Genomic DNA, 19313 nt, shown 5'->3' with positions numbered 1-19313 from the left:
TGATTACGAAATCCAGAGTAGTCGTCCCAATAATAACGTGGGAGAAGCAGGCGCCGCGGTCGCTCTCAATGCTTCCCCAGGAGCAGAGAAAAAAGGGCCGCTCGAAGGTCCCCCTCCGTTCTTGAGGTGGACACAAAACCCTTTACAAAAGTCCTTTTAAGCTACAGGCTTCCGCGCCAGTTGCCCTGGAAGAACCAGGATTTTCAAACGGGCCGCGTCGGAGGCGAGACACACGTTCACCACGCCAGCACAGGGAGGGCCAGGCGCTGACCAGGCCGGCCGCCACCGGAGGGTCGTCGCCGCAGGGATGACGTAAAAGGCGTCGCGCCAAGAGTGACGTGAGGCGTAGACCCACGACGGGCTGCGCCTGTCACACCCGCGGCTTGTTGCGGAGGAGGAGCGGGCGCCATGGCGGTTTTGCTGGAGACAACTTTGGGCGACGTCGTCATCGATCTGTACACTGAGGAGCGGCCGCGCGGTGAGACCCGGGCCCCGGTCCGGTCTGGCCGTGGCCCCGATCTCCTTTCCTCACTGTCTCTTCGCTGCCCGGTCCCTTTGACTGGGTTCAAGCTTCTGGGCTACTGGTGCCCACGACAGGGCTATTTTATTAGCGGGCCGTGGTTCGAAGAAAAGTTTTTGTGACGAGCAGCCTCTCTCCTGTATCTGGGGCGAGCCGATCGGGTGGCGGGTGCTTGTGGCATTAAATGCCTGTGATGTGTGCTTGTGTGTGTTGGGAGAGGGGTGGAAATGCAGGCTGCATATACCATGCGCATAGCTTTTGTGGGTATTTACTGAGTTTTACTCGTGAGAGGAACACAACCTGTATTCCTTGGTGTGTAATCAGTAATTCCTGATGGAAGCGGGAAGGATGCTGTTTGAAGCAGTGAGTATGAGCATCCCTCCTGGGCGGAGGAAGGGCTGTCCGGAGATGTGCTCGGAGCCCTAGCAAACACTCATCGTTTGCTGTGCGAGACTGTGCCAAGCTCTGGGATAGGCATCTTGTCCTTGACGGTCTAATTTTCTACTGGGAGAAATAGACCTGGGAGCCCCTTTAATTGTTGTATGTCCATTGTAAGTGTTGTAGTTGAAGAATGTAAGTTGCTATGGAAACCAGTGGAGGGAGTAATTCTTCCCCGTTGGGGTCAGGGAGAAGCAAAGCAAGCCAAGAAAGTAGAACACTTGAACTAGCTCTTTCAAAGATGAGTGGGAATGAGGGTGGTTTTTTTGTTTGTTCGGTTTGTTTGTTTGTTTAGTTTGCTTGGAATTTTCTGGAAACAGCAAGTAGTTTGGTATGGCTTGAAGGAATGATACATGAGGTGGAATGGCAAAGTATGAGTCTGGTTGTATAAATTATGTTGGTTAGGTCAGATGTGAATAGCCTTGTGTGCCCTACTGATGCCTAGCATCTTTGAAGGTTTTAAAGGCAGGATTGAGGCATGGTAAATATGTTCTAGAAAGATGACAGGCAACAGTGTGGAGACGATGTCAGAGCTGGGAGAAACTAGAGGCCACAGAGATTAGTTACAATCAGGATCCTGTCCCCCTGGCATGTAGTCTGTCAAAGAGGATGAAACAGTACATACTTCTGCCATATTACACTCTGTCCCACACTGAGTTGTACCCCCAACCCCCAACACTACATGCTCAATTATACTTCCATGCCTTTCTCGTACTGTTGCTTCTACTTCCATGTTTCTTTCTACTGTTGTCCTTTTGGCAAACTTCCTGCTTATCAAGCATGATTTCTTCTGTGAAGCTCTCCCTTATCCCTGGGCAGAATTAGGTATGTTTCTTCTGCTCTGAGATCTTTTAAAACAGCACGTAACACATTTTGTTATATCATTTACCTGTTATCCTGGAATCGTTTGCAAATCTTGTCTCCCTTCAAGAATGTAAACTCCAAGAGAGCAGGGACTATGCCTTCCTTCCTTGTCTTTCTATGCTAAGTGCCTGGTGCAGTGCCTGCCACTTTGCACACACTAAAGGCTCATTACATGATTGATTAATGTATATAAATGTGTTTATTAGTTAGGATTCTCAGTGCAGATGATAGAAACTCAAACTGGCTTAAACAAAGAAAATAATTGAGTGCCTTCTGTTACTGAGGTAAGCTTGGCTTTAAGAATGGTGGGATCCAGGGATTCAAAGGATATTATAGGCAATTGTATTTTTCATCCCTTGGTTTTCCTTTCCTTTGAATTTGTTTGATACTCTCTTCATGTGGGACAGCATCTGAGGAACTAAAGGGGAGGTAGGGTTATCCTACCTAGTTAACACAGACAGAATAGACAAACAGCGATTCTTTAAAGATAGTTTGGAAGACTAAAAACATAAGCCCACCCCATTTGTATGTATTTGTAAGCCCGTGACTGGATATTTACTTACATGTATAACTACTTACCACTTTATAGTAAATATATCCAGACTTAATTTTCTTCCTCTTTCCCTCCCTCTCTCCCTTCCATTTCTTTCCTTTTTTTTTACTTTTTATTATAGAAAACTTATATACAGAAGGAGAAAGAGTCTTGAAAATGAGCCCTCCTGTGCCAATGACCAGTTAATGAACTTGTCAACACATAACCAATATTGTTTCATTTATACTGGATTTTTTGGGAATAAATCCATTACATGGGACTTATTTAATCTGCGGTTACTTCAGTTTGTGTTTCTAAAAAGTGATAAAAAAAATAACCACAAGTGGCTCAGTTGGTTAAGTGACTGCCTTCGGCTCTTGGGATCGAGTCCTGCATCAGGCTCCCTGCTCAGCAGGGAGTCTGCTTCTCCCTCTGACCCTCCACCTTCTCATGCTCTCTCTCTCTCTTTTATTCTCTCTCTCTCTCAAATAAATAAATAAAATCTTTAAAAAAATAACCACAAATCATTATCACATCTGAAAAAATTGGCAATAATTTTTTGGTATCATTCATATTTCCCTTTGTCTCATAAGTGTTTAAAAAATACTTGGTAATTTAAGGACCCAAACAAGGTTCATTTATTATATTGGCTGATATAGCTCTTAAATATCTTTTGATCTATAGAACTCCCCCTTGCCTTTTTTAAAAAAAAACCTGTTTGAGTTTAGTTGGCACATAATGTTACATTAGTTTCGGGTGTAAGATAGTAATTCAATTTCTCTATACATTATGCTCTGGTTACCGCCCCTTTTGCCTATTTTTAAAAACTTTATTTTTTAGAGCAATTTAAGGTTCATAGCAAAGCTGAGGGGAAGATATGTAGAGAGATTTCCTGTATACCCCCTATTGCCACGTATGTGCAGCCTCCCCCATTTTCAATACCCCCCACCAGAGTGTACCTTTGTTGTACATTTGTATTATTTGTACTATGTAACACTGTACACACATTACAGTGATATATTTGATGAACCTATGCTGACATGTCATAACCCATAGTTTACATTGAGGTACACTCCAGGTATGGGTCTGGACAAATATATAATGCATATATCCACCATTACAGTATCATACAGAAAAATCATGCTCTCCCTATTTATTTGCACATCTCTCCGCATCTCCTGGCAACCAGTGATCTTTTACCATATCCATAGATTTGTTTTTTCCAGAATGTTACATGAATGGAATCATACAGTATGTAGTCTTTACAGATTGGTTTCTTTCAATTTGTAATATACATTTAAGGTTCTTTCATGTCTTTTCATGGCTTGATAGCTCATTTCTTTTTTGTAGCAAATAATAATATTCCATTGTCTGGATGTACCACATATTATTTATTCAGTCACCTGCTGAAGGACATCTTGGTTGTTTCCATATTTTGGCAATTGTGAACAAATCCGCTGTAAACATGTGTGCAGGTTTTTGTGTGAAAATACATTTTCATTTTCTTTGAGTAAATACCAAGAAGTGTATTTGCTAGATTGCTAAATTGTATGGTAAGATTGTGTTCAGTTTTGTAAGAAACTGCCAAGATCTAAGAATGGATAAGGAAGATGTGGTCCATGTACACTATGGAGTATTATGCCTCCATCAGAAAGGATGAATACGCAACTTTTGTATCAACGTGGACGGGACTGGAAGAGATATGCTGAGTGAAATAAGTCAAGCAGAGAGAGTCAATTATCATATGGTTTCACTTATTTGCGAAGCATAACAGATAACACGGAGGACATGGGGAGATGGAGAGGAGAAGGGAGTTGAGGGAAATTGGAGGGGGAGATGAACCATGAGAGACTATGGACTCTGAAAAACAACCTGAGGGTTTTGAAGGGGCGGGGGTTGGGAGGTTGGGGGAGCCAGGTGGTGGGTATTATGGAGGGCACGTATTGCATGGAGCACTGGGTGTGGTGCAAAAACAATGAATTCTGTTATGCTGAAAAGAAAAAAAAAAAAAGAAAAGAAACTGCCAAAATCTATATGTTATATTGGTTGATATCTTTTAATCTATAGGTTCTTCCCCACCCCACCCCCATTTTTCCCTTAACAACTTCACTTTTTTAAAGAGTTTATTTATTTATTTATTTATTTGAGAGAGAGAGAAAGAGAGAGAGAATGAGCAGGAGAGGAGCAGAGGGAAAAGGACAAGCAGACTCTGAGTGGAGCCATCACAGGGCTCAGTCCCAGGACCCTGAGATCATGACCTGAGCTGAAATAGAGTCAGAGGCTTAACTGACTGAGCCACCCAAGCACCTCTACCTTAACAATTTTTTGAGAAGGAATCTGAGTAATTTATTTTATAGAATTTCCCTCATTTTGGATTTGACTGATTTTATCCTTGTTGTATATTTAAATGTATTTTTATCTATTCTGTTTCTCATAATGGCCACTTAAATCTAGTCTTGATAAAGTACAGGTTTAATGTTTTTGGCAAGAATATTTTCATATAAGGTCTTTTGCACTTTAGCTGCATCACATTCAGGAAGCACTTCATGTCTGGTTGGTTCTTCCTGTGAAGTTAAAATTGGTTGGTGGGTTCAGGCTTTTCTACCTGTTGTGTCTGTTGCAGTGTCCCCATTAGCTTTTCATCTAAACATTTTGGCAGCCATTGATGATCACTGCCTAGATCCATTATTTTTGTTTTCTAGTTAAAGAACTACTTTTTTGTATTAAACAGTAATCCCAGAAATGTATTTTTCTAGGCAAACAATAAAAATCCTGATACTCAAGCACTTTCCATCCCATGGGCCCATCTTGCCCTGCTGGTCTATTTACACTCTCTCACTTTGTATTACCTGTGTTACAGAGCTTAGACTGGTCTTTTGGACCCTTTGAAAAACATTTATATTTGCACATCCAGGCTTATTCCTACTGTCTTCCCAACTTGAAATGCTCACTCTCTACTCTTTGCTTGTCTAGTTCTTTTAATGCCCACCTTAAGCCTCTTCTTTTTTAAGATTTTTATATATTTATTTGACAGACAGAGATCACAAGTAGGCAGAGAGGCAGGCAGAGAGGGAGAGGGGGAAGCAGACTCCCCGCTGAGCAGAGAGCCTGATGCGGGGCTCAATCCCAGGACCCTGAGATCATGACCTGAGCCGAAGGCAGAGGCTCAACCCACTGAGCCACCCAGGTGCCGCTTCTTATTAATTGTTTTTAGTTAAGGTCTTCTAATTTCCCTGGCCAGAAACAATCTCTTTTGAACTCTTGTGGCTTTTTAAAAACCACTTTTTACCATTTTATTATATAAATGGCACAGATGGTATTAGATATATCTGGTATTGTAACTATTTTTTCTTGGGTGTAAGGACTCTGGATAGCCTCATAGGTCTTTCTGTCTGATTTCTAGCTTAGTGTTTGGAGAGTTTGTTAGTGTACAGCTAGACTATGAATTTCTTGAGGGGAGGGACTATGGTTTAATGGCATTTGTGATAGCAGTGCCAAGCACCTAGAAGAGACTCTGTAAATATTTATTGAGTAATGAGTGCATTTATATGAGAAAGCTGCTACATGATAAGTATATGGATTTTTGTGAGGAGCTATTTAGTCATTTAAGAAATTGGTCTCAGATACTTGATTTTCTCTAGTTTATATAATTTGTACACCTTTTCAGGTACTCAGATTCTTTTCCATCATAGTATCCTCTTTGGGTTTTTTTTTCTCTTGCAGAACTAATCCATTAATAAATGGTTGCCTATCCCAAATACTTATCAGTTTACTGCATTAGTTCAGATGCCCAAGAAGTCCTAAGACAAAGAGAATAAAAAGATAAATATATTGAAATATAAAACTTATTGCCTTTTTGTACACTTACACCTTTTTTATGATTTAGGATATTTGACTATTGGGGGTGTTTGGTTGATAATTTAGAAATTAAATTATGCCAACTATGCATTTACTTGGTTTAAAATGTTTTTGTGAACAACTATGATAAATTTACTATTTACTTCTCTTTCAGCCTGCTTGAATTTCCTGAAGTTGTGCAAAATAAAGTATTATAATTATTGTCTTATTCATAATGTACAGGTGAGTTGGTGGATATTAGTCATGTCCTATATTATTGGAACCATTTAGCAAACTCGGAATTAACTAAATATCCTATTTATTATAGAGGGATTTTATCATACAAACTGGTGATCCTACAGGGACTGGTCGTGGAGGAGAGTCTGTTTTTGGGTGAGTTCTTTTATTTTTAAAAGAGAAAAAGTAGAATTGCCTCAACAGTGTTATCTAACATATTTCAATCTGCATTTTAAAATACAGTTCAAATACAGATTTTTTTTCAGTCTCCCTAAATGTCTATAGCAAAAAAAAAAAAAAAAAGTATTTTAATCATAGTGGCATTCCTAAAAAGAAATGGTAATCCTACTTGTTACTAGTACTTTGCATTTCATGTTGAGAGTACTTATATTTTATAACTTTATTATATGTATTTTCAGTCAACTGTATGGTGATCAAGCAAGCTTTTTCGAGGCTGAAAAAGTGCCAAGAATTAAGCACAAGAAGAAAGGCACCGTGTCCATGGTGAACAATGGCAGTGATCAACATGGATCTCAGGTTAGGAAATGAGTAAGAAGATGAGTTTTTAATATTTTTATTATTTTTTTTTATGTAGAGAATATTTTTTTAAAGATTTTATTTATTTCAGAGAGATTGAGAGCATGAGCAGGGGGAGGGGCAAGGGACAGCAGACTCCCTGCTGACCAGGGAGCCCAACGCAGGGCTTAGTACCAGGACCCTGGGACCATGACCTGAGCTGAAGGCAGAGACTTAACTGACCGAGCCACCCAGGCACCCCAAGATGAGTTTTGTTTTAAAATGAAGGACTGGAAAGAGTCACAAGGTATCTTTTTAAACTATTCAATAAGAAGAGAATTTCAGGGGCGCCTGGGTGGCTCAGTGGGTTAAAGCCTCTGCCTTGGGCTCAGGTCATGATCTCAGGGACTTGGGGTCAAGGCCCGCATCAGGCTCTCTGCTCGGTGGGAAGCCTGCTTCCTCCCCCCCCACCCCCCCGCCTGCCTCTCTGCCTACTTGTGATCTCTGTCTGTCAAATAAATAAAATCTTTAAAAAAAAAAAAAAAGAGAATTTCAACGATAGTTGTTAGAAGAAAAATATACTGTATATTTTTCTATATAAAGAAGTTATTTTGCTGGGTGCCTAGCTGGCTCAGTCCGTAAAATGTGTGACTCCTTGGGGGTGAGTTTGAGCCCCTTGCTGGGTGTAGAGATTACTTACAAATAAAATCTTTTAAAGAAATTACTTTGTTCTTTTTAAAAAAATTTAGTTAGTTATATTTTTTTTATTAGAGAGGGAGGGTCAGAGGGAGAGAGAGAATCCATGCAGGCTCCATGCCCAGCACAGAGCCTGACTCGGGGCTCGATCTCACAACATTGAGATCATGGCCTGAGCTGAAATCAAGAGTCAGACGCTTAACCAATTGAGCCACCCAGTCACCCGTACTTTGTTCTTTTAAATGTAAGTCATGTCCAGTGTCAGGAGTTCAGAAAATAGAGAAAAGTACATGGGAGAAAAATAACATTATCCACAATCCTACTATCCATGGATCATCAATGTCCACATTGTGGTCTGTTTTCTTTTGGTATTTATTACTTCAAAACAGATCATGTTGAGAATCTTTCATTCATTGTCTAATCCTGACAACAACCCATTTTTTTCCCCTCACAGTTCACATGTGAAGACACTGAGCTTTGGTTTGCCCAAGTATTGTATTTTATTGTAGAGAAGGAAACTCTTTTTTTTTTTTTTTTAAGATTTTATTTATTTATTTATTTGACAGACAGAGACCACAAGTAGGCAGAGAGGCAGGCAGAGAGAGAGGGAAGCAGGCTCCCTGCTGAGCAGAGAGCCCGACTCGGGGCTGGATCCCAGGACCCTGGGATCATGACCTGAGATGAAGGCAGAGGCTTAACCCACTGAGCCATCCAGGTGCCCCTTGCCCAAGTATTTTTAAGAATCAGAGAAGCATCTATGTGTGTATTGATATTTTTCATATAAGCTTGTACTTTTTAGTTAGTACTAGTACCAAGTGGGTAAGAATCCATGCAGTGAATGTAGAGTATTGCTTTTGTGTATTTTTGTCAGTCTGTAACTGATTTCAGTTTGAATTACAGATATATATGTATATTTTTCTATGTTTTTCTATTCAGTTTCTTATTACTACAGGAGATAATCTAGATTACCTTGATGGTGTTCATACAGTGTTTGGTGAGGTGACAGAAGGCATGGACATAATTAAGAAAATTAATGAGACCTTTGTTGACAAGGACTTTGTACCATATCAAGATATCAGGTGTGGTTGCTATCCCAGTGTACTATCCATAAAGTAAAAAAGACCTTTTGTATTTTTATACTTTTAATAATTATTTATAATTGCTTATGTTGGAGAATTATTAATCCTTAATTTAGTTTTTAAAAATGTATACTATTGAGAAATATGTCAGAAATAGAGTTAGACATATTAATATTAGAAATATTTTTAGAGTAATGCAGAGTAGTAAATCTAATATGGAGCAATGAGAAACAGTAACACTAATTGTGAAAGTATACTCTAGTAACACATACCTGTGCATTAAAATTTAAATGCCTATGATTTTTGGGCATTAGAAATACTTAAGACATTTGTTATAATCTTTATAAAGAATAAAACATGGATTCTGAAATAATGCAAATGGAACCTTTGACCCGGTTTTATTTTGTAAGGATAAATCATACAGTGATTTTAGATGATCCATTTGATGACCCTCCTGATTTATTAATTCCTGATCGATCACCAGAACCTACGAGGGAACAGCTAGATGTAAGTAGAGTCCTCTTGTGATTAAATGTACATGCATATTAATGCTTTGCATAGATTTTGCTTTTTAGTCTATTAAAACTTCTTCAGAATGACCGTCTTTCTTGATCAGTTCTACTAGGACAAGTTTAGCATTCTTTTTCCCTTCCATAGAGATAGTCATTTTTCTAGCTATCTTTTCATATCCCTAATTTCCTTTTTTCAATTTCTGTTCCACTAGAAGAGCCTTAGCTCTGAAAGCTTATGTAAATACCTTGCAAAAATGTTTTTTCTTGTCTTCTAACTCTAGGAGTGTAGCTTTAAGGCTAGGGTAAACTATTATCTTGTAAGGGAGCTTTTCAGCTGGGAACACTCTGGAGCCATGATAGAACCCAGAAATTTTTGTGGAATAATGCAGACTTTTCCTTCAGATATTTTAAGGTATAAGTTTCTGTTTATGAAGCTTTCTCAAAGCTGAATTGATCTTCATAGTTGGGATTTGGTGCTTAATTTTTAAGATCATTTATTTTCTGCATTCAGCACTGAGTTGGATACCAGATAGTTTCTTTATAATGCTTATCTTGATTTAACAATAAATTAGAAGCTTCATCTCGCTCATATTATCAAATTAATTTAAATCAATTTTTAGAGGCTTGTAAGTTTCAGTTTCTATTCTAACACATTTGATGGAACTAAGGATAAAGCATCACATCTCCCATGTTTGTCAGATTTTTCCATTTTTTCACTATATGTTTAAGTAACTTCTGCCTTTACAGAGTGGTCGAATAGGAGCAGATGAAGAAATTGATGATTTCAAAGGAAGAACAGCTGAAGAAGTGGAAGAAATAAAGGCAGAAAAAGAGGCCAAAACTCAAGCTATTCTATTAGAAATGGTAAGATGATTATCTTTGTTCAGATAGTTGTTCTGCAGTTTATTTCATATATAACTCATTATGAGTTTACTTTTGGCTCTTTTTTTTTTAAGATAGGGAGAGGGCAGGACTTTGGGGGAAGAGAGGGGAAGAGAATCTCAAGCAGGTTTCACACACAGCATAGAGCCCAATGTGGGGCTCGATCCCCAACCCTGACATAATGACCCAAGCCTAAATTAAGAGTTGGATGCTCATTCAAGTGAGCCACCCAGGCATCCCTATTTTTGGCTCTTTGATAGAGTAATAAAAATTTAAGATTTTCTTTTCTGGATTAAATTTTATATGACATAATACGTGATAGTAAACAAATTTGGTTCCAAAATCATATAGTGCCAAGTGCCTTTTTAAAAGATGAGTAGTGGATGTACAATTTACAAATATTCATTGAATTTCAGTTGTTTATATTCATCTCATTTTTGAAGAGTGTTTATTGGACCAAATATTATGTATATTAAAGAATAATTCTTTTGGGGCACCTGGGTGGCTCAGTGGGTTAAAGATCTGCCTTTGGCTTGGGTCATGGTCCCAGGTTCCTGAGATCGAGCCCCACGTGGGGCTCCGTAGGGAGCCTGCTTCCTCCTTTCTCTCTCTGCCTGCCTCTCTGCCTACTTGTGATCTCTGTCAAATAAATAAATAAAACTTTATTTTTTTAGAGCTGTTTTAGGTTTATTTATGTATTTAAAATATTTTATTTATTTATTTGAGTGAGAGAGAGAGAGAACAGGAGCAGGGGGAGGGACAGAGGGAGAGGGAAAAGCAGACTCCATGCTGAGCAGGGAGCCAGATATGGGGCTCAGTGGCGGGACTCTGGGATCATGACCTGAGCTGAAAGCAGATGCTTAACCTACTGAGCTGCCTAGGTGCCCCACTGTTTTAGGTTTATTAAAAAAAACAGAACAGAAAGTACAGATAATTCCTGGGTACCTCTCTACCCCTCCCCCACAGTTTTCTTATTAACATCTTGCATTAGTGTGGTACAGTTGGTAAGCCAATATCGATATATTATTAAGTAAAGTCCATAATTTACATTAGGTTTTATTCTTTGTATACATTCTGTGGGTTTTGAGAAATGTATAATGATATATATCTACCATTATAGTATCATAGAGCGTAGTTTCACCTCCCTAAAACTCCCTGTATATTCATCTCTCCCTGCCCCGAACCCCTGGCAACCACTGATCTTTTGTTTTGTTTTGTTTTTGTTTATTTAAAGATTTTATGTATTCATTTGGGGTGGGGTCGGGACAAGAGTAGCAGGGAGAGAAAGAGGCAGAGGACAAGAAGCAGGCTCCCTGCTGAGCAAGGAGCCTGATGCAGTACTTGATCCCAGGACTCTGGGATTGTGACCTGAGCTGAAGGCAGATGCTTAACTGACTGAACCCCCGGGAACCCCCACTGATCTTTTTATTGTCTGCATACTTGTGTGTTTTCCAGAATGTCATACTGTTGGAATCATACAGTATATAGCCTTTTAAGATTGACTTCTTCCACTTAGCCATATGCATTTAACTTTCCTCCATGTCTTTTTGTGGCTTGATAGCTAATTTCTTTTGATCACAAAATTGTATTCCATTGTTTGGATGTACCACAGTTTGTTTATCCATTTACCTATTAAAAAATGTCTTGATTGCTTCCAAGTTTTGGCAAGTATGACTAAAGCTGCAATAAACTTTTGTATGCAGGTTTTTGTATAGATAGACGTTTTTAACTCATTTGGATAAATATCTAAAGGTGCAATTACTGGAATTTATGGTAAGATTGTTTATCTCTTTAAGAAGCTGCCAAGCTGTCTTCCAAACTGGCTGTCCATTTTGTATTCCCACTAGTAATGATTGAGAGTTCCAGGGACGCCTAGGTGTCTCATTTGGCTAAGCATCTGTCTTGGACTCAGGTCATGATCCCAGGGTCCTGGGATTAAGTCCCCCATCTGGCTTCTTGTACAGCAGGGAGCCTGCTTCTCTTCCTTCCTCCCACTCCCACTGCTTGTATGCATGTACTCTCTCGCTCTCTGAAAAATAAATAAAATCTTTAAAAAAAAATTGAGAGTTCCTGTTGATCAACATCCTTGTCAGCATCTGGTCTTGTCAGTGTTTTGGATTTTTAGCCATTCTAATAGGTGATCCTGTGTTGTTTTGATTCTCAGTATTAACAGGTTTCATCTTTTTTTTTTCTTTTAAGTTTTATTTATGTAAGTAATCTTGGGGCTTGAACTCATTACCCTAAGATCAAGAGTCATATACTCCTCCAACTAAACCAGCTGGGTACCGCCGTTTTCTTTTTTGAAGTAAGCTCTGTTCCCAGCCATGAGACTTGAACTCACGACCATGAGATTAAGAGTCACATGTCTACCACCTGAGTCAGTCAGGTGCCCCTCTATCTTCTGTTTTTATTTTTTAATTTTTATTATTATTTTTTTAATGTGGGGCTTGAACTCATGACCCTGAGATCAAGACCTGAGCTTAGATCAAAGGTCGGACGCTTAACTGACTGAGCCATGCAGGCATCCCTAAGATTTTATTTTTAAGTAACCTCTACACCCAGTGTGTGGCTCAAACTTAGAACTCCAATTATCAGGAGTCACATGTCCCACTGACTGAGCCAGCCAGGTGCCCCCCTTATAGTATTTTAAAGTTACTTTTGACTAAGTAGTGTAGCAAGTTCTTTTTTAACTCAGTAACCTTTTTTGTTTTTCCTTTTGTGCTTCCTTTAGATGTAGTATTATAGGTGCTTTTCAGAATTTTTAATGATTTGCTCTTCCCCTTACATACTGGGATATTGCTTATTGGACATAGATTATTTTCTTTTTTAAAAAAAGTTTTTTTTAAAGTAAGCTTTATGCCCAACATGGGACTTGAACTCACGATCCCGAGACCAAGGGTTGTATGCTCTACTGACTGAGTCAGCCAGGTACCCCAGATTATCGTCTTTTGATAGGCTTCAGAAACACTGAGCAGATTATACTGGCTCTGTTGCTTATTACTGTTTCTGATTAAAACAAATTTTTTTTAGGGCGCCTGGGTGGCTCAGGCATTTAAGTGGCTGCCTCAGGCTCAGGTCATGATGCCAGGGTCCTGAGATTGAGTCCCACATCAGGATCCCTGCTCAGCGGAGAGGCTGCTTCTCCCTCTCCCTCTGCCTGCTGCTGTATATACTTGTGCTCTCTTACCTCTCTGTCAAATAAATAAATTAAATCTTTAAAAAAATTTTTTTAAAGTGTGTTTTAAAGAGGAGACATTTTACATGATAATGTTATCAGAAATTATCTCAGAGTTTTTGAATATATGTATAAAGCAATATTGTTTTTTTATCTAAAGATCCATGGGAAATACAGTTTTCCCACGATGAAACCAATTCCATCATCATTGTTTTCTCCCACAGTCACCCTCAACGGTTCTTCCGTAGGAAGTGGAATTCCCTGTGCAGTGCAATAGTTGTCTGTAAAGTTGACTTCAGTTTGGCCAAAGTAGAAGATGATAATGAGGATAAGAGTAAAAAGCTAGAAACACTGTCCAGGAATTGTTGCCGTTTCATATCAAACAACAGTATGAAAGAATGGGACATTACTACTGCAGAAGTCTAGAGTCAGGATAATAATATTTTTCAAAAGTTTAAAAACAAACAAAACTAAAACTGTATTGCTGGGGATACATACTTATGTGGGAAAACTGAAGATGCAGAGGAATGGCCAAAAAAGAAAACCAAAAAGTAGAACATTCGGTATTCTGGGGAGAAAGGCAGAGTCATAGTGAGATCAGGGGACATTTTGGTTCTTAAGCTTTTTATTTTCATGCTTCTTAACTTAGATATACTTTATATAAATTCTTTTTTTAATAGATGAAATACTTAAAAAAAGTAAAATAGGAGATAAAATTGGGACTTTGAAGCCAGATAGATCTTGGTTCAAATCCCAACTCTGTTGCTTACTGCTATGTGGCCTTAAGTTATTTAACATTTTTGAATTTAACTTTATTCATTTTTAAAATGGAAACCACATGGTTGTTTTTTAAGAATTGGTTGGTAGTGTATATGAAGTGCCAAGCATGTTGTTCATACAAAGTCAGAGGTAGATAAGTATTAGCTATTAATATTACTACCAGGAACATTGTAATTCCAATTAAAAAAAATTTTTTTTTTAATTTTATTTATTTGATAGAGATCACAAGTAGGCAGAGAGGCAGGCAGAGAGAGAAGGGGAAGCAGATTCCCCACCGAGCAGAGAGCCCGATGCGGGGCTCGACCCTCGGACCCTGGGATCATGATGCGAACCGAAGGCAGAGGCTTTAACCCCGCTGAGCAGAGACCCCGATGCGGGGCTCGATCCCAGGACCCTGAGATCATGACCCGAGCGGAAGGCAGAGGCTCAACCCACTGAGCCACCCAGGTGCCCCTAAAAGATTTTATTTATTTATTTGACAGAGATCGCAAGTAGGCAGAGAGGGAGGCAGAGAGAGAGGGGGAAGCAGGCTTACTGCTGAGCAGAGGGCCTGATGCAGGGCTCGATCCTAAGACTCTGGGATCATGACCTGAGCCGAAGGCAGAGGCTTTAACCCACTGAACCACCCAGGCGCCCCTGTAATTTCACATTTTGAAATCATACTTAGATTTCTTTTACTAAGCCTATAGTAGATTTCTTTCTTTCTTTAAATTTTTTTTATTTTATATATATTTTTTCTGCAGTAGATTTCTAATATAAATTTAGTTGTTTAGAGAAATCAGCATTTTGGGCTAGATAGGGTATTTAGAAAAGAAACAACAAAGGAATTGATTTAAATTTTTGTTTACTTATAATTTAGGTGGGAGACCTACCTGATGCAGATATTAAACCTCCAGAAAATGTGCTGTTTGTGTGTAAACTGAATCCGGTGACCACTGATGAAGATCTGGAGATAATATTCTCAAGATTTGGACCAATAAGAAGGTAATCTCTAGAGTTAGTGAGAGATTTAGAAAAGCTAGGTATTGGTGATTTTCTAAGTACATTTTTTGATGACTCTGTGAACTCTAGAATTTTGTAGTGATGGATTTTACAGATAAATCTTTGTACAGTGGGGAAGAAAAATATGTATGTATATGTGTGCATACAAATATATATACATAAGTACATATATATACACACACACATAATTGACTGATTGTCCCACTTCCAACACACACATTTTTGCTTTAAAACAAGAAGTGGGGGCGCCTGGGTGGCTCAGTGGGTTAAAGCCTCTGCCTTCAGCTCAGGTCATGATCTCAGGGTCCTGGGATCGAGCCCCGCATTGGGCTCTCTGCTCAGCGGGGAGCCTGCTTCCTCCTCTCTCTCTGCCTGCCTCTCTGCCTGCTTGTAATCTCTGTCTGTCAAATAAATAAATAAAATCTTAAAAAAAAAAAATAAAACAAGAAGTGAATGGAACAATTCTCCTCATTTCATGTTTTTAAAATGAGACTTATGGGGCACCTGGGTGGCTCAGTTGGTTAAGTGTCTACCTTCGGCTCAGGTCATGCATGGTTCTAGGATCAAGCCCCACATCGAGCTTTCTGCTCAGCAGGAGCCTGTTTCTTCCTTTCCCTGCTGCTTCCCCTGCTTGTACTTTCTATCTCTTTGTCAAATAAATAAATAAAATCTTAAAAAAATAAAAAAAAATAAAATGAGACTTATGTGAGGAAATGGACAAGCTGCATGGTTTTCAACTCCCATCTTATTGGCTCTTTTACTTGATTGAAGTCTAATAGCTATACTTAGGGGTTGAATTTAAGCTTGATTTATATATATATATATATATATATATTTTTTTTTTTTTTTAAGATTTTTATTTATTTGACAGACAGATCACAAGTAGGCAGAGAGGCAGGCAGAGAGAGAGAGGAGGAAGCAGGCTCCCCACCGAGCAGAGAGCCCGATGCGGGGCTCGATCCCAGGACCCTGGGATCATGACCTGAGCTGAAGGCAGAGGCTTTAACCCACTGAGCCACCCAGGTGCCCCAAAGCTTGATTTATATTAAAATTCAAAAACTACAAAGCATAAACTTATTAAACATGTATATATGTATGAATGTGCCTACATTATTTTGTAGTAACATAGGTATTCTATAATTCATCTTCATTTGGACCAGAAGTGAATTATGACTTAAAAGAGTTTTTTAGCAGGGGTTTACTTTTGGCACAGTAAAGTAAATAATTTTATCTTATACTTTCTTCAGTGCATTAGAAATTGAGGACTGTAGGCCAAGATTGGGCATTTAGAGGAGAATTGAGATAATTTTGTTACTATACCAGTGAACTATTTTTTTTAATTGTTATTGAAGAAATTTGGAGGAATATAGTTCCATGGTTTGACTTTTTTTTAATGAGGTTTTGTGTTGTTGTTATTTTTTTTTTTAAAGATTTTATTTATTTATTTGTCAGGGAGAGAGAATGAGCAGGGGGAACACCAGGCAGAGGGAGAAGCAGGCTCCCTGCCGAGCTAGGAGCCGGATATGGGACTTGATCCCAGGACCCTGGGATCATGACCTGAGCCTAATGCAGTCACTTAACCAACTGAGCCACCCAGGTGCCCCCATGAAAGGTTATTTTTTGAGGATATATTTTTTAAAGGATTATTTGTTGATTGATTTATGTGTGTGAGAGAAAGAGAGGCAGAGGAAAAGCAGACACCTCACTGAGCAGGACCCGGGGATCCTGACCTGAGCCAAAGGCAGATGCTTAACTGACTAAACCACTCAGGCACCCCCTAACTTTGACTTTTAATTACTGGCTTATTTTGTTCTTCACTTTTGAAGAGTAAAAGTGAATGATTTTTCTTTAAAAGTCACTTTTTCCAAACTTTTTCAGTTGTGAAGTTATTCGGGATTGGAAGACAGGAGAATCCCTCTGTTATGCTTTTATTGAATTTGAAAAGGTAGGTCATAATATACATTCTTCAAGTTTATATTTATTTTGTTCTTATATAGTGTTAAAATGTGAAAACTTATAGAACTCTGTAGTCTCTGAAATTAGAAAATTAGTTTACCCTTTCTCTAGGCACCCAAGAAAGATAATTTTATATATTCAAATAGAGGTTAAATTTAACATCTTTTGGTGTTAATATGTATACCTTTACATGAGGGTCAGGTGCAGTCTGAGTTTATGTATCTTTGAAACTTTAAAGTTTTAGGTGAAGTCCTTCACATTGTATAAATGATTTTTCAGCATTGTTTATGTAGATCCATAATTGAGTAATAGAGAACTGGGCTGAGTATAAAGTTCTAGATACTAGCCAAAGTTCTGTCACTGACCACCTATTTTATGGTGTTTGTCAGTTTGTATAGAACTCTTATTTCTAGGCATTACCCTCCTTATAAATTCAACTTGAATATTGGATTAAATAGTATCTATAATATGATAGCTTATGTCACTCAGCTAACTTTCTTTAAGTCAGGCATTATATTATTTGACCTGCATTTAACCCTCACAACTCTATGAGATAGGTACTTTCCTCCTTTTCCAAATAAGTAAACTGAGACATATAGTAGTCATGTGACTTGATTAAAATCATGCCCCTAGTGAATGTCATAGCTGGGATTTGAATTTAGAAAAGTCTGACTCTGTTCCTATTGCTTTTAGCCACTATCAGAGGCTGTGTCATTTCTTTAAGCAGCTTTGGACCGATGTGTGTCCAGTTGTAGCTCCTTCCAACTGATAGTTATTCCAGAACATTTATCAAATACCTTCTGTATATCAGGCACTGCGATTAGAAGAAAAAAACTTAGAAGAATTCCAGACGCCCTCCTGTATCACTGCTACTTCTAACATCATAGACCTGTTTTGTCTAATTTTAATATAGTAAATGTAACATAATATATAGTATAATATAGTAAATGTAATATAAATGTAAACACAGTACGTGTTTTTGTCTCCAGCATCTTTAGCTTAAGTGTTATATTTGTAAGATTTATATATTGTTACATGTAGCTTTTTTTTTTTTAAAGATTTTATTTATTTATTTGACAGACAGAGATCACAAGTACGCAGAGAGGCAGGCAGGGCAGGGGGGTGGTGGGGAAGCAGACTTGCCGCCGAGCAGATAGCCTGATGCGGGTCCGGATCCCAGGACCCTGGGATTGTGACCCGAGCCAAAGGCAGAGGCTCTAACCCACTGAGCCATCTAGGTGCCCCGATTACATGTAGCTTTTGTTAACCTTTTTTGTTAATTTCCATTGACATGGTATTTCATTGTGTGTATATGGATTTTTGTTGCCATATAGTATTTTATTATGTGTATGTAAAACAATTTAGATTTCTATTCAGCTGTTATGGACACTTGGGTCCTTTGTAGTTTTGAGTCATTATGAATGGTTCTATGGTAAACTATTTCTTTCATATGTTTTGGTGTACATATATATGCATTTCTGTTGGGTATGTACCTATGAGTGAATTACTAGGTCATAGGATAGTTGTGGGTATAGTAGATTATTTCAGTCAGTTTTCTAGAGTGGTTATACTTTTTTTTTTCTCCAAAGTGGTTATACTAATTTTCACTTCCATTAGCAATGTGTGAGAGTCCCTGTCATCTTGTATCTTTACCAGTTCTTAGTTTGATCAGTCTTACATTTTTATCCATTCTAGTGAGTGTGTAGTGGTATCTTAATGATGGCTTTTTTTGCATTTCCTTTGTTGTGCCCCCTTTCATATGATTATTGCATTTGGATGTCCTTTTTCTTAATTTTTTATTTTTTATTATTTATTTATTTATTTATTTGACAGACAGAGATCACAAGTAGTCAGAGAGGCAGGCAGAGAGAGAGGAGGGGAAGCAGGCTCCCCGCCGAGCAGAGAGCCCGATTCGGGGCTCGATCCCAGGACTCTGGGATCATGACCTGAGCTGAAGGCAGAGGCCTTAACCCACTGAGCCACCCAGGCACCTCTGTCCTTTTTCTTTTAAATGAAGTAACTGTGAAGACTTTCCCACTTTTTGATTGGGTGTTTGGCTGCCTTTTTCTTGATTTATAAGGATTGTTTACATTTTCTGGATATAAGCTCATTTTTTAGTTGTACATGTTACAAGTATCTTCTCTATAGATTTGCCTTTTCGCCATTTCTAATGGCAACTTTGGATAAGCAGAAATTTCTGATTTTTAGTTCAGTTTGTCAATATTTTTCTTACGGCTAGTTTTTAAAAGCTTTGCCTACCCCACAGTCATGAGAATATTCTTCAGTG

The 19313-nt window shown here is 38.5% G+C and overlaps 1 protein-coding gene across 1 annotated transcript in view; it reads left to right on the top strand.

Moving 5' to 3' along the window:
- The first annotated feature begins 382 nt into the window (after positions 1-382).
- Positions 383-19313, top strand: part of LOC111147577 (peptidylprolyl isomerase like 4) — a 32616-nt gene continuing 13685 nt past the window's right edge. The window contains exons 1-9 of the mRNA XM_022503688.1: positions 383-478; positions 6367-6434; positions 6520-6584; positions 6848-6965; positions 8577-8719; positions 9130-9226; positions 9979-10095; positions 14928-15052; positions 16949-17015. Coding sequence (XP_022359396.1) covers positions 409-478; positions 6367-6434; positions 6520-6584; positions 6848-6965; positions 8577-8719; positions 9130-9226; positions 9979-10095; positions 14928-15052; positions 16949-17015 — 870 coding nt within the window. The 5' untranslated portion in view covers positions 383-408. The remainder of the gene's footprint in view (positions 479-6366; positions 6435-6519; positions 6585-6847; positions 6966-8576; positions 8720-9129; positions 9227-9978; positions 10096-14927; positions 15053-16948; positions 17016-19313) is intronic.

Source organism: Enhydra lutris, unplaced genomic scaffold (assembly GCF_002288905.1).
Source record: "Enhydra lutris kenyoni isolate GAN:26980312 unplaced genomic scaffold, ASM228890v2 scaffoldscaffold17, whole genome shotgun sequence".
Taxonomy (NCBI): domain Eukaryota; kingdom Metazoa; phylum Chordata; class Mammalia; order Carnivora; family Mustelidae; genus Enhydra; species Enhydra lutris.
The sequence above is the reverse complement of the archived record's forward strand: the minus strand, read 5'-3'. Positions and strand labels throughout refer to the sequence as shown.